The sequence below is a fragment of the Artibeus jamaicensis genome, unplaced genomic scaffold (genome assembly GCF_021234435.1).
Source record: "Artibeus jamaicensis isolate MK-2021 breed Jamaican fruit bat unplaced genomic scaffold, CSHL_Jam_final contig_387, whole genome shotgun sequence".
Lineage (NCBI taxonomy): Eukaryota > Metazoa > Chordata > Mammalia > Chiroptera > Phyllostomidae > Artibeus > Artibeus jamaicensis.
Window position 1 is genome coordinate 42,117,229 of NW_026521812.1, and position 15,629 is coordinate 42,132,857.

A 15,629-nucleotide genomic window follows, 5' to 3' on the forward strand; every position below is an offset into this window, starting at 1 on the left:
CACATTTTGAAAATTAAATTTATGGGAAGTATTTTTATTGTAAAAAATAAAAACCAGTACAAGTAATTTTTTTCTTCGACCCCTCACCACCCCTGCAGCGTTCTCCTTCTCCTTCCATCCTCTCTCCGTCCCTCCCTCCCTCCGTCTTTCATTCCGCCTCAACTGATAAAAGCTCATATGTTACATTAGAGAGTTGGGTGAGATAGGGTCTCATTATTACCAATGAAAAACACAATTTTAGAGTCATGCTAAAATCATTTTGGTAAATTATTCAAATAGTTTATTCAGAGATATATGTTTACATATATATGTTCTTAAGGAGATTGGTGATAACAGATTTTTTATATATAATTTTATTGAGATATCCCATACATTACTGTTCACCTACGTAAAGCACGTGATTCAGTGGTTTTTAGTATATTCATAGAGTTATGCATCCATCACCACTGTCACTTTTAGACTGTTTCATTACCCCCAAAAGAAACCTATTAGCAGTTACCCCCTTTCCCAGCCTCAGGCACCTTTCATCTACTTGCTATCTCTGAAGGTGTGCCTATTATAAACATTTCAGAGAAATGGAATCATACATACATGGTCTTTTGTGTTTGGCTTTTTCCACTTAACATAATGTTTCGAGGTAGGTTCATGTTGTATCATGTTTCAGTACTTCATTCCTTTTTATAACTGAATAATATTCCATTGTATGAATTCACTACATTTGTTTACCCACTTAATCAGTTGATAGACATATGAGTTCTATTTCACTTTTTAGCAATTAGGATTAATGGTGGTATGAACAGTCACGCACATGTCTTTGTGTGGATGTACGTTTTCATCTCCCTCGTGTATATGTCTAGTATGGAAATGCTGGGTCCAGTGGTGGCTGTTTAACCTTTTGAGGAACCTCCAGACTGTTTTCTAAGTGCTGTGCATTTTACATTCCCATCAGCAGTGTATGAGTGTATTAGGGGTACAATTTCTTCATATCCTTGCCAGCACTGTTATTATCTAGGGACCAGCTGTCTTCTTCTTCTTTGTTGTTGTTTGTTTTTTTGTTTTTTTGTTTTCAATGATAGTAATCTGGAACACTGCAGTAGTGTCAAAAGTGGTTATATACCTACTATGTGTTAAATAGTAAGGTGAGAGGTCTCCATTTTTTTCCCTGATTTTTGCCACAGCCCTGCAAGGTCAGTGCTACTATGGCTATTTTTAACAGGTGAATAAAGTAAAAAGAGAGGTAATATCACTAAACAACAGAGCTGGCATATTTTGAAGTTGAAATTCAAACTCAGATTTGTGAGGTGCCCAAACCTATACTCTCTCCACACTCTTATGTGACCATAGGGTTTAGGAAGAGTAGGTTGAGTCTGGGGCAGGTTCTCAGAACTTGGTACGTGGTGAGGTGTGGGGAGGAGAGAGAATTGGAACATTGCAAGGTGATAGTAAGTTTAGATACTGAGTGGAACGTGATGTGCTAAAATTCAGGTGGGATAAAGAACATTTTCTTCCCTGTACTCTCTTCCTGCCTGCTTCTCAGGAAGGACAGTGGGTTCCTTTTGAACATCTTAGAAATGACATTCTCACAAATCACTGATGTAAAGTTGCGTGGCTGGCAGATGGAAATATGTGTTGTCATCTTGGGAGTTTAAAAGGTCACTCTGGTAGCAATGTCCCTGTTGGGGGGACTACACAGTGTGCTGGAATGCAGACAGGCTTTAGTCACAGAAATCGCAGTTTGGCTCCCAGCTCTATAGCACTAACAGTAGCAACTTGGGCGAGTTCTATCACCTCTTTGAGCTCTTTCTCTATCCGTAAACTCTCCTTGATTACTTAAAGAATGCGGTAACCTGAGAATAGTTCCCAAAATAGATCAGGTGTGGGGGGAGAATGTTGGTCACTTCTCCAGAAAGCGTGTGTAGAATGAGGATAAAAAGGACAAAGAGCTGAGCTATGTGGAAGTTGAGTGTTAAAGAAATAGACAAAATTGCCAAGAGCTGTTAAAATAGATGAGTGGGGAAGGTCACCAGGCTTTTGCCAACTAACCACCAAGTTTTTCAGCAAACTTAGAGGAACTGGTGCTGTGGCATTAAAAGTACAGAGTTTCAAGAAATTGAAGAGTTGGTCACCAGTATCAAGTTATATGATGTGATCAGGGAAGATGACTGACAGTGGTCCTTTTTCAGTGGCATTTGGGAGGCCTTTGGTGCCCTGGAGGGGAACTCTTTTGCATGAGAACCAGATTTTAAGGGATTGAGCATTGAACTCAAGAAGTTGATGTATAGCCCTAGTCAGTGGCTTGGTTGGTTGAAGTGTTACCCAGTGCACCAAAGGGTTGTGGGTTTGATCCTGGGTCAGGATATATATAGGAGGCAATGGGTCCATGTTTCTCTCTCACATCCAAGTTTCTCTCTCTCTCTTTTCTTTCTGAAAACCAATAAACATCCTTAGGTAAGGATTTTTTTTAAAGTTGTATACCAACTTTTAAAAAAGGAGAAATGATACTTTGAGTAAAAGGGGATAGGAATATGGACCTTTTTCTGTTTATTTTCCTTTGTTGTTGTTGTTTAAGTAGGGTAGACTTGAGTATTCTTTCTTCTGGTCTACATTTGTACCAGGTGTTATTTCAGGTCCTGGGGATGCAGTGATGAACAGCTGTATAATCCCAAGGAAGGGTGGAGAGGAGGGATTGAAGAGCAGAGATAAAATGGGATAACCAAGGAAGTAAGAACCTGGAGAGATGGGAAATAACCCCTCCACAGGTTCTCCTTGAAGTAGAAGAAAAGAATTTCTCTTCTGAGAGTGACAAGCGATATCTTAAAAGGTGAGTTTAGTGATGGAGTGAGGGGAAGGAGGATGGTTTTTGACTGAACGTCTTTTATTTGCTCAATGGAGAGAGAGGCCAGGTTATTGGCTAAGAGTGAGGGGTAGGTTGGGGTTACAGTAGGGAATTTAGGATTATAGTAGAATTTGGACCAGAAGAGTTGAAAGGACAAATAAAAGTTTATTGTTTATAAATTATTGCGACAAAATGTTAATTCATCTAGTAAACACCTGAAACTCAATTCTCCTCATTCTTAGAATTCTTTGTTCTTCTAGAGTGATGCTAGGTAACTTTGCTTAATCATTGTTTATTCTTAGACTCTTGAAAATATCTAGAAGAGGATTGTATTTTTCTTTTTTTCCTTTCCTGATTAAGTTTCTTGACCAAATTTTCTTTATTTCTTTGTCTTTTATGTTTTCTTTGATTAGTTTACTTGTTTAATTCTGTGTATAAAATTGGTGTTCAGAGGTACATGCTTGATTTTAAAGTTATTTTGGTCACATGTTTAGAAATGTGAATTCATGCATTATTGCTGAGAATATTGCTTATGTATGTGATAGCTTAACTGTGAGAGAACAAAGAAACATTTTAGTGATGACTCTGAAATTCTCAAATTTAAAATTCATCAGCTTATATCTTTTTTAGCTTTCAGATGATTCTTTTGAAAATTCGAACAAAACACCTGGACAACTTAAAAGAGAAGTGAAAAAGAAAGATACACTTCCATGGTGGATAACAGCAGATGATTTCGAAGATGGTGGTAAATATTGCTGATTTTTAATTTCAAATTATTTGACCACAAGGGGTCAGTCAAGACTTTAATTTTGGATTTGTTATTGTAGTAAAATACCTCAAAAAAATAGTACTAATGGTGTGAATTTTTGAGGTTTAAATTGATTTTCATCATCTTCACTGTATTATATTATATAATTGAGAATATATGTTTCTGCATTATTAGGTTATTTTACATTTAGGTAATTTATATTTACTCAAATTAAGATGATGAATAATGGTGCGGGTATATTTATACATTATCATGCGAAATGATAAATTGATTTAATGTGATTTAACAAAATATTCTGATGACATATTTATGCCATCTTATGGGACAGATTTTAACAAAATCTCTAGAGTTTGGTATTACAGTCTCTTAATAACACTAGTAAAAAAACTAATTTATTGCCTTTTTTAAAAGATTTTATTTATTTATATTTATGGAGAAGTGAAGGGAGGGAGAAAGAGAGGGAAAGAAACATCAGTGTGTGGTTACCTCTCATGTGCCCCCTACTGGGGACCTGGCCCGAAACCCAGGCATGTGTCCTGACTTGAACCAGCAACCCTTCAGTTCATAGGCCAGCATTCAATCCACTGAGCCACACTAGCCAGGGCTAATTTATTATCTTAATGGTAGAGAATTTATTTGTAATATTTTCTGACACATTTGAATACCTGTCTCTGAAATATTCCTCATTGCATCATTACAAGTGGAAAATTTGTGGCATATTTTGTTCAGTGTATATATGTGATAAGCACTCTGTAAGGAAGTTCAAGACTGCTTCTGTGAAACACCTATGTTCATTCACACTGTTTGTGGATCATTAAGCACCATTTTACATACTGATAAGATCTGATAAATCTTCTCTAGAGGAAAAATTTACCTATGGCTTTTGTTTTTTCCTATAAAATTGAGCCTGAATTCTTTAATATCACAGTTCAGGCTCTACATAATCTGATGGGAAAGTCTGCTATTTTTGTGCCCCCGAACCAACTCTTCTAGTTCCCTTATCACCAGTTGTTTTCTCCTTTGTTTCCAAGTCAGAACACCACAATAGCCTTTATACATTGTGTTGATAGTTGTAAACCTATAGGGCTTCTCTGGAGGGTTGGGAGCTTTGTGAGGGCAGAAAACACTTATTTTCCTCGTATCCCCTGACCCTCAATAGTAAAGAATAAATTTGTTTAACAAACGAATGTAACAGTAAATTTGATAGTCAATTCTCTGTTCTCAGTAGTGTGCGATAAGGAATTGCCTTATTGAAAAAGTCAGTGTGGTTTTCATAAATCCCCAAATCATGCAACATTGCTGAAGTTAGCATGTGAAGAATTCTTTTTTAGAATCTTTCTCCATGTTGGTGGTTGAAAAGGATATTATATGATGAAGCGTACTATAGGAATCGTTGACAAAAATTTAAGACTGAAATAATATTAAAGTCTCTTCTTGAAAATAATCAGATGGAATGCTGTGTACACCCACCACAAAGGGAAAGAATAGTTCCTAGACCAACACGTGAATGTAATCTGACTGAAGGTATTAATAATCTTTAAAGGAATTTACTAATCAGAAGTAGATTTGATTAGTAAAGAAGACAAGGAAGGATACTTAAGGAACATACTTCAACAAGGAAAGCAAGAGCATTTCTCCACCCAAGGGAATAACCTGGTCCCTGGTTCAGTCACAAACTTTTACGGAGTTTATGTCGTGTTCTGAGTGCTAGGCAGCTCTAGTACTAGGTGATTCCTGCCAGCCAGAATGTCAGAGCTGCTGAGATGGACATGGACACCCTCTTAAGGAAAGGAACACATTACCCATCTGAGACAGATGCCATTAAACATCTACACTGAGCAATTCCGGCCTTCTAATTTTGCTTTCTCTTTCCGTTACCATAAGGGCAAAATCTGCTGCTTAGAGGGTAAAACTATCTAATCCTCCTATACTCTTCGGCACAGATAACTAAATTGGATCATGTTTTTAGTTATAGTAGTCTCTCCTGAGCACAGTTAGGTGGGTCACATCCCTGCGTCCAGCTTTGGAGCCAATGCGAGACCCTAGACAGACACCACCACTGCACCCCAACCTTGGCCCTAAAAGTGCCAAGGCAGGCACTTTTCTTCTGAAATGGCTATAGATACACCTCTTGATTTTCTGCAGCCGTGAAAGTTATTTGAGCTGTAAAACTATTATTCACACAAAGCCATAAAATAAATAGATTCTGAACCCTTTCCAAGAGGACACTAATTAGGAAATTGTAGTCAGAATTTGTGACTTCTTAATAAAGCTTCATTCTAAGTAAAAGTGATATTCTAATCTTCATATTCTTATCACATAATATAATTTTTTTACTTTTTCTGTATATCAGTTTTTACAGTAAATATGTATTCTTAGTATAAAGAAATTTTGATTGAATAACTTTTTCACTGTTTTCTAGTGCTTTTGGAATAAAGAGCAAACCCTATCCCCCACCTGTGAGGATGAGCACGGTGTAACTATCAACTCCTGCTCCAGACTCGTTTCTGCCTGGACTTTACCCGCACTTTCTAGACCCACCTGCACTGGCCCTTTTGGTACCTCCGATGTGGCCTGTCCTACCCACGGTTGACTCTTCGTAGCTCTTCTTCCCTGTGTTTAGGATGGCCGCCCTTTTCCAGTTCAGCTACTTATTTACTACTCTTGCTTTATATAAGACAAAAGATGTTCATTAAAGTGGCTGGGTATACTGTAAAAAGTACTATCCTTCAAAATAATCTTTAAAAATCATGTCTCTTATCACCCCATTATGCAGAATTTTAAAGTATTCTTCATGAGATACACTGCAAATAGAATTATAATTTTTCTTTTGTGAATTTTAGATCTGGTAGATTTTTATTCAGTAGACTAGATTTATTTGATAGTGATGGTCCACAAAATTAGTATTACAGTGTTGGCATAACTGTCAAAACCATGCTGTGAATATAAATATCCAACTATATTACATCCCATCCCTAGGACTGCTGGGAACAAATGTAAGTTACTTGAAAACGAAGACGACTTCTCAGCCTATTATGGAAATAGAAGAGGAGTCTGCTGAACGGATTCAGTTTCTCAAGAGCAGTGGAACCTCTGTCTTAAGTATCGACAGCTTAGAAACAAATGGTAAGCAATATGAGACCGAAGAGTTGATGGGTTAATTACTGTACTGATAATCAAAAGTTTTATAGAAATTAACTCACAGCTATATTGGAACATCCTTTATGAAGCACTTAGATAGATTTAATAGCTTCCTAGAAGGTTTACAATTCCACTTCTAGAGGAGCCTTACTGATTATGAGTACAAATCTATATTGGTGGTGAAAAATTAAGTGTGTTCCAATTTTTTAAAATTTCAACATATAATGTCAATAAATGCATCATTAAAGTTAACTTTATCAAAATTCTGTGTGTTAATAAAGTGTGTTTGTGCTCTTCATTTAGACATAGTTTCCGAGCTCAATCATAGTGTTCTCGGATTTGGATTGGACACATTAGAAGAACAAGAGGAAAAAGAGCAATTTTTTGCCAGACTTGAGAAAGGCTTAACATCTTCCATTGATTATTCAAGATTAAATAAGGAATTGGATTCTAATGATACCACGCATTTTAAACCTTTTCATAGGTAATGAAAATAAAGTATATACTAAACATTAAATGATTTTTGTGTTTTTCTATATTTTTGAAAGGCTAGTGTATACATGGACAAAAATGGGTAAATAGTATAACAGGCAAAAGTGGAATCTTATTTTTAAGTTCATTATATTGGTCAGAATTTTTCTTTTATATCAACAGAATACATTGGTTTGAATTTGAGAGCCACTTGACCTCTAGCTATGTGAAATTTCATGCCCGAGCTAACTATTGGGATTAATAGTACATTGCCAGAAAGATGTTACTGGGAGAGTGATTTATCGAGTGATTTTCTACAGATGAGGTAAATAGAGAGTCCAGGTAGCTGCTGGAAATTCAGGGGGGGAAAGGAGCAGAAGGGAATAGGGAACCAGGGAGCAAAGACAGGTTTGGTCTGTGCCCCACCTTTGTGTATATTTGACCCTACAGATGATCTGGAAACCTCATTTGTTGTGGGAATCCTACTAGTTGACTGAGCTGGTTCTCTGTAAGCATGGTGGACCTTTGACATTTTCAAGACCTTTGTGAAACCTGATACCTTTAATTTCCTCAACTTCACGTATCATTTAATTATTTAAATTTTAAGTGAAAGTTATTATAATTTTAAGATTTTTAAGAACACCAAACTATAATTATATTTAGGATCAAGAGAATCATAACCTCTGATTATTACAGTGCCTATTCTCACGATGCTTAGGTTCTTGTAGGAGGTAGACAAGGCAGTGATTGTCTTGAACTACATAAGGTCTGGGATTTGTACCCTACCTGGAAGTTCATGAGTTAGCCTGCCAGTTTTGTGCTGACAATAGACACAAGATTCCTGGGTCAGAAATGAGAGACTTTATTTCTCACAACAAAAGAGTTTAAGTACCTAACCGTCAAGTTTGTTTGCCTCAGTTCCCTGTGCCCCACAAGGCCTGTGGGAGCAACACAGGGTCCACGATGGCTCTCTGCATACGTGGGTGGGTTGTTTTATAAGAATATCACTGAGGCTAGGGATTCCACTACTTGTAAAGTGGAAACAGTCCTCTCAAGCTGGCTCACTGCAAACACAACCTTGAGAAATCACCTAGGAGAGGGGAGTCTGTCCCCCGCATCCTTGGCATACCCAGCAAGAACGTGCAGGTCCGTGGTGTCACCTCTCCCAACAGTGATAACATAGACTAGGCATGCACAAGTTAGTCACAGGTCTTTGCCCTTAACTTTTTTCTGATTTCTTAATGATATTCTTAACTACTGGTATTTTTACTCCAAAACACACTAGTCAGAGGATAGCATAGTATTCAGTATGCAATATTGTTTTCTGCTATTACTACAGTTTCATAATTTTATGGATCTTCTAATCTCAGTAAGACAGGATTGATGGACTGAAAAAGGTAGAACTGACTCCTGGGTTTGAAAGCAAGCAGTATCTGAACTAATATGCTTAGTGCGATTCAAACTGGCTCAAGCTTCTTTGTTGCCTTGCTGAATTCTTGGTTTAAGGCTTCTATGCAGCTCCCATTTCAGGGGTAAGTTGCTTATTAGCATGTAAATGATGACCCTGGCACTCTTCTTCTGACCTCCATGTAGATTTCACTGATTCTCATAGCTTATAGTCTGTTTCTAATCTTTAGAAAAGGTATCTGGATCATTAAACATGTAAATGCACACACACATTATAGGTATAATATTGTGTTAGTGTATAAAGTTTAAAACATGGCATTTTTTTCCTGTTATTTTATCAGCTACATTTTAGCTTTAAGAAACCTTTATTTTCAAAATATTTTCCTTATAGCTCCCAAGTTTTTTGCTTTTGATAAAAACAAGAAAACTTGAGAAGGAATACATAGTGTTACAGATTTTTTTAAATATACACAAAGGATTGCATGGAAATGTATTAATAACATGTAATACTAAATTAAATATTTTCCAGTAATCAAGCTAACATAGAACTAACTGAAGATAAATATGAGAATGAATTGAAACATGAAGAACTGGAAGGTAATTTCATTGGTTTTTAAATAGTGTGGTGATTGGGGGAGGGGGCAGGGGGTGGGTGGAGGTGGAAAAGGGTATAGGGGAATAAAGGGTATAGGGGAGTAATGGAAAAATATAATAAAAATGAACTATTAAAAGAATAAAATTTCAGTATTTGAACAGAATCATTTTTAGTAAATGTAAGAGAAAATTAATTAAAAAGAAAATCACACTGTCTGGGAAAGGGCTTTAAACAGGTAGAGCGAATTGCCTGTGTTGCAATCTGCGCCACCAAGCAATGCAGAAAGTGCAGTGCTGCCTTATTTGTAGGGAGCGGGCAGGGGGCCAGTTGGGAGACAGGACCAGGGAAGTCAGGGGAGCCAAGACAAATGCCTTTAAATTATGATTCGGGTGGTTTATCTTTTTCCATCTTTTGACTTGTAATGTGTCTGTGTTTATATTTAAAATGATTTTCTTACAGATAGTATATAGCTGGGTTTTTCTATTTTATCCAGTCTGATAATCTCTGACTTTTAATTCACATGTTTCTACACTTTACAAAAATGCATTTTTTGGAATGGTCATTTACTGTATTTTTTGAACCATAAGACACATCTAGGTTTTAGAGGAGGAAAATAGGAAAAGAAAATTTTTTTGAAGCAAAAAATGTGGTAAAATATTTAATAACATAAATAACATAATATTTCACCAGTGTAAATGTAAACAGAACTCAACAGCAGCATTAAAAACCATTATTCCTCCCAAATTTGGGGGGGCGGGGAAAGTGTATTTTATAGTCCAAAAAGTACAGTACTGTTTTGCCATTTGTTTCGCATCTTTCCATCTTTTATGTTGTTAACAGCACCTTTTGTCCTGCATTCTGTTGGACTGAGTATTTATAGCATTCCATTATTCCTTCATTTGGATTAGTGTACCTCTTTGCTATATTTTTTTAGTTGCCTTATGATTCACAATATGCATCTTTATCTTATTAGACTCTACTTTCAGATAACATTATACCATTGCTGACATTCTATAGCTGAAATTAGTAGAACTAAGTAGTGTATCCAAGCCTTCTGGCTCTTGGTCATGCTCTTAAACTTTATGTCAAACTGCCTGCACTGTTTCTTATACCACCTGTTTGCAGTCGCACAAACACTATATCCCCTTCCACTGATTTCAGGTAGTTCCCAAATCCCAGGTAGTTGTCTAAGTTTATTGTCATACTCCGATATCTCCTCTCTCCTTGTTCATCATCTCCTAAGCAAATATAATCTCTTAGGTTCCTTAAAATTCAGTGATTCTCACCTAGAATATTAGAATCATAATCATTTTTATAATGGTCTGATACAAAGTACTTTGTATCAGACAAAGCAATTTCTCAATAACTTTGTAAATTTGTGTCTACTGTTATTTAGAAAATCCCAGTGTTCTTTCGTGGTGGAGAAACAAAGGTGAGCTTCTCAGCCTCTGAATATAGATGTTAACCAAGAAACCTAGCTTATCTACCTAGGTTCCAATACCCATGCTGTTCTAGCCTCATATTCCTTATGAACTAAAATGGAGGTGTTCTGTAGGCAGGTCTCACTGGAAGCATCTCTGTTTAACTTCCAAGCCCTCTCAAGTTTATTCCCCAACTTCCATTAATAATTACACTCAAGATGTCCCCTCCATTCAAAGAGAAGACTAAAGGACAGCCTTTCCAGAAGCAGATTCTCTACCTCATGCAGTCTTTCTCTCATCAGGCCATCCTGTTTCTGAATGCAATCTAGTATTTGAAATACAAGTAAGTCTGCATTTCTTTCTAGAATGATTGATTCCACCCTGAAAAGGTGAGTTTATATCAACTCTAGCTATTTCTAGGGCAGCTCTAGAAAGTTTTAGTCAGTTAATATAAAGAATTAAAAATATAAAACATAATTTTATAAGTAGCTGGTAGTACAAAAAAATGAAATAAAACTAAGTCTCATGAATGGAATTAAATCTTTGCCAAAAAGGTTATATTTATGTTCCTATTTCAATAAATTATTCTTATACAGAATTCTTCATTTGGAAATCAGTCTTTTCCTGGAATTTGACTTTTTGACAATGTGGTCCTTATATTTTAAAAAAAAATTTTTTTTCAGAAAATTACACTGATGATTTTGATCAAGATGAAGATATTGATGCCTCTTTGACTACTAAAGATGAGGAGATGAATTCCAAAGAAAATCCTGAGTCACAAAAAGTAAATGAATCCAAGCAGGTATGCATCAATTATATATTTGACAGTTTTGAAACTGCTTTTATCACTTTAGCTGTCACTATTTGAAGAACAAGAAATAAAGAATTCTTTATAGTCTTACTCATTATTGTAAAATTATAGGTCTCAACATGCAGACATTTTCTTAAGATGTCAGTTTGGCATAAATCTTAATGAAATTATGGCCAATGATGATATTCTTAAGGATATCTTTTGGCAAGTAATTTCCAGGCAAGTTAAGCTTTAGAAGGTAAAAAATTAAAATCTCAAATCTAATTTTAAGCAGGTTTTATAAATTATGCTTTTCTTTGGTAAGTCTTGTCCTTGTGAATACAGTAAATACCCCTCAGTATTTATGCTAGTAGTAATATAAGTGCCTGAGGTTTACTTAGCTGAGATCATGAATTAAATTGCTTTCTTCACATTCAACACTGCTATACTCTTACCTCTTTTCTCAGTTCCTGCCAAGACTAGTTAAGGATACTACAACCTATTACCTGTCTGGTAGACCTTACCCTTGAGCTATCTAATAGTAACCAGAAGGACAATTATATTGGTCTTGTTCTGGACATGTGTTGGGACTGCATGTTAGGTCTACATGTTTTGATGTGTAAAACCATAAACTGCATAAGGAACACTTTCTGGTATTAATAAATACTCCTAAGAAATATTTTCTTCTTACCTAGTATTTTGTCTGTGAGAGTCTGTATCCTGTAGTTTGTGTGGAAAAACAAGATGGCCTTAGAGACACATAAAGATTGATGAGATCTAATGAGTATCCTTAGAAATTTAATGGGATTTGGAAAATGCATTTATAATATTTTATGAAAAATAAATAGGTCAGTAGAAGGTACGATAATATGGTATACTAAGAAAAGGTAAGAAAAGGTAGCCTGCATCGGAAATGTGTCAGCCTCAAGGTGGGAACCTAGGAGAGCATTGTCTGGGTAAGGAGTAAAATAGGGAGGAAATAAGGCTTTGCTACAATGACATCATTTTCCATTGCCTGACCACATGGAGAATATAGTTGCCACTGATTAGAAAACTTATTGTAAGGGAATCACAATATTGATGAATTTTAAATGTTACCATTTGGTGGCCTACTTTTTTGAAAAATTTTCTCAAAATGTAGATGAGACCATGAGTACAAATTATATTTCATCATTAGTATTTAATAATAAGGGAGAAATGGTGATGTTATAATAGACTCTTATGTGAGGTATACATGTTATCCTGGAGTTTAAAAAAGAGTTTCTGAGCAAAGTAGATGAGCAGATGGCATCTGTATATTTTAAAGAAGGTTTTTATAAAGGTCTAAATTAATTTCTAATAATTTCCAAGGTTCTGAAGAGACTTCTAGAATTTCTCTCACAGGTACAACATCTGGTTGTATAGAATTACTGGTGAATGAGTGTGATAAACCTAGAAAGAACATTTCCTGATCTTTTCCTAATGAATAAAGCATTGACTTTCAAATTTTGTTAATATTTCCATTGTGGTCATTTTACATAACTTTCATTTTAAATGATATGTTTTCTTTCTACCTTGAATGTAGGAAGAAGAGAAAACTGGCATGCTGGCCAATGGTAAATATTATGTATATTCATATATTTTACTTGGAATTGCATCTAAACAATTCTGAATAAATCACTATCTATACTTATTTTTTTAATATCTCTAGAGAATTAAAGCTCACAGTTTGTCTCAATAATATATCCCTTCTGCTATCTTGAAGCATTTCTTTTTTAGTAGCCCAAGATTGGATAGCTTTATGGTATAATTTACCAAACATTCAAAGAAGAATTTATACCAATTTTTTAAAACTTCTTCAAAGAACAAGAAGGAATACTTCCAAACTTATTCTATGAGGTCAGGTCACCCTGATACCAAAATCAGAGGAACATCATGAAAAGAAAACCATCCTATTTAAAATAACACCCAAAAGAATAACATCCAAAAGAATATATTACAATCCTATTTAAAATAACACCCAAAAGAATACATTACTTAAGAATAAAATAACCAAGGAAGTAATAGACATGTACATTGAAAACTACAAAATAACCAATGAAAAAACTGAAGCAGATGCAAGTAAATGGAAAGATATTACATGTTTATGGATAGGAAGAATTAATATTGCTTTAAAGTTCATACTACAGGACATTAATCACTGGATCTGCGAACTACAGACCAAGTACAGTCCCTATCAAAATTCCAATAGCACTTTTCACAGATAGAAAAAAACAATCTTAAGATTCACATGGACCCATAAAAAGTCCAAATAGGCAACACAATCTTGCAAAAGGAAAACAAAACTGGAGGCACCACAAATCCTGATTTCAAACTACCAATATATTAAAAAGCTGTAATAATCAGAAGAGTGCGCTGTTGCCATTACAAACACACCTAAATCAGTGGAACAGGATAGAGGGTCCAGAAATAGACCTATGCATATATGGTCAGTTATTTTTGACAAAGGCACCAAGACTACCCAGGAAAGGACAGTCTCCCCAATAAATGGAGTTTGGAAAACAGATAGTCACGTGTAGAAGATGAAACTGGACCCCATGCCTTAAACCACAGGTGGCAAACACAGGGCCCAAGGGCCAAATCCAGCCCCTCGCCTCGTTTTATCTGGCCTGGCACCCTGTCTCTAACCAGCGGTAGCACGGAGTTCTCACTTAACTGTTGAGGAGTAGTTACATTTATACAGTCCCAAAACTGCATTCTGCCATTTGAAGGCAACTATGAGGCTGATGTGGCCCCCAGTGACAATGAGTTTGACACCCCTGCCTTAAACATATACAAAAATCAATCAAAATGGGTTAAAGAGATATACACACATACACACACACACATTTACTTCAGCCTTTAAAACAAGGAAATCCTGCCATTTGCAACAACATGGTTGGGCATGGTAGACATTTAAGTGAAATAAGGAAGGCAGACACAGAAAGACAAATACTATGTGATCTCATATGTGAAATCTAGAAATGCCAAAATCATAGAAGCAGAATAGAATATTGGTAACCAGGGGCTGGGGGATCTGGATATGGGGAGGTGTTGGCTAAGGCGTATAAAGTTTTAGTTAATGCAAGATAAAAATATTCTGGATATCTAGTGTGTAACAATGTGACTGTTGTTTTTTAGTATATTTTATTAATTATGCTATTACAGTTGTCCCATTTTTTCTCCCCTTCTTTCCCATCTACCCTCTACTGCCCCCCACACCATCATTCCTCCACCTTGGTTCATGTCCCTGGGTCATACATATATGTTCTTTGGCTTCTCCATTTCCCATACTAGTCTTAACCTCCCCTGTCTATTTTGTACCTACCATTTATGCTTCTTATTCACTGTACCTTTTCCCCCATTCTCCCCACTTCCCACTGATAATCCTCCATTGTGATCTCTATTTCTGTGATTCTGTTCCTGTTCTAGTTGTTTGCTTAGTTTGTTTTTGTTTTTTAAGTTTGGTTGTTGATCATTGTGTTTGTTGTCATTTTACTTTCTGTATTTTTTATCTTCTTATTTTTCTTAGATAAGCCCCTTTAACATTTCATATAATAGGGGCTTGGTGATAATGAACTCCTTTAACTTGACCTTATCTGGGAAGCACTTTATCTGCCCTTCCATTCTGAAAGATAGCTTTGCAGGATAGAGTATTCTTGAATATAGGTCCTTGCCTTTCATGACTACAAATACTTCTTTCCAGACCCTTCTTGCCTGTAAGGTTTCTTTTGAGACATCAACTGATAGTCTTATGGGAAGTCCTTTGTAGGTAACTGTCTCCTTTTCTTTTGCTGCTTTTAAGATTCTCTCCTTATCTTTAATCTTGGGTAATGTATTTATGATGTGCCTTGGTGTGTGTCTGACTGTCGTTAACAGTAGGGTATTAGGTACTTAAAATTTGTTAAGAAGGAAGATCTCAAGTGTTCTCACCACACAAAAAAAGGTAAATTACTATGCAAGGTCATGGGTGTCAATTTGCTTATTGTGGTAAATATCTCACAATGTATAAATATATCAAATTACCAAATTATACATGTTAAATATATATAATTTTTCATTGTCAGCTATACCTCAATAAAGTTGGGGAAAAAAGAATTTTTTTTTGTTATTTTTCTCAGGCCCTTTGCCTTCCACATATAAATGTATATTAGGCATGTATATAAGCATAGATATGTATG

General features: G+C 35.8%; 1 protein-coding gene across 4 annotated transcripts in view; it reads left to right on the top strand.

The window, feature by feature from the left end:
* Positions 1-15,629, top strand: part of CEP162 (centrosomal protein 162) — a 72,884-nt gene that overhangs the window by 2,530 nt on the left and 54,725 nt on the right. For 3 of the 4 annotated variants that reach the window (XM_037143821.2, XM_053664912.1, XM_053664913.1), the window contains exons 3-8: positions 3,467-3,581; positions 6,585-6,731; positions 7,050-7,230; positions 9,154-9,221; positions 11,324-11,442; positions 12,995-13,025. In XM_037143821.2, coding sequence (XP_036999716.2) covers positions 3,467-3,581; positions 6,585-6,731; positions 7,050-7,230; positions 9,154-9,221; positions 11,324-11,442; positions 12,995-13,025 — 661 coding nt within the window. Of the gene's footprint in view, positions 1-2,722; positions 2,822-3,466; positions 3,582-6,584; positions 6,732-7,049; positions 7,231-9,153; positions 9,222-11,323; positions 11,443-12,994; positions 13,026-15,629 lie in introns of those variants that run through there. The other variant, XM_053664914.1, reaches the window with a different exon arrangement.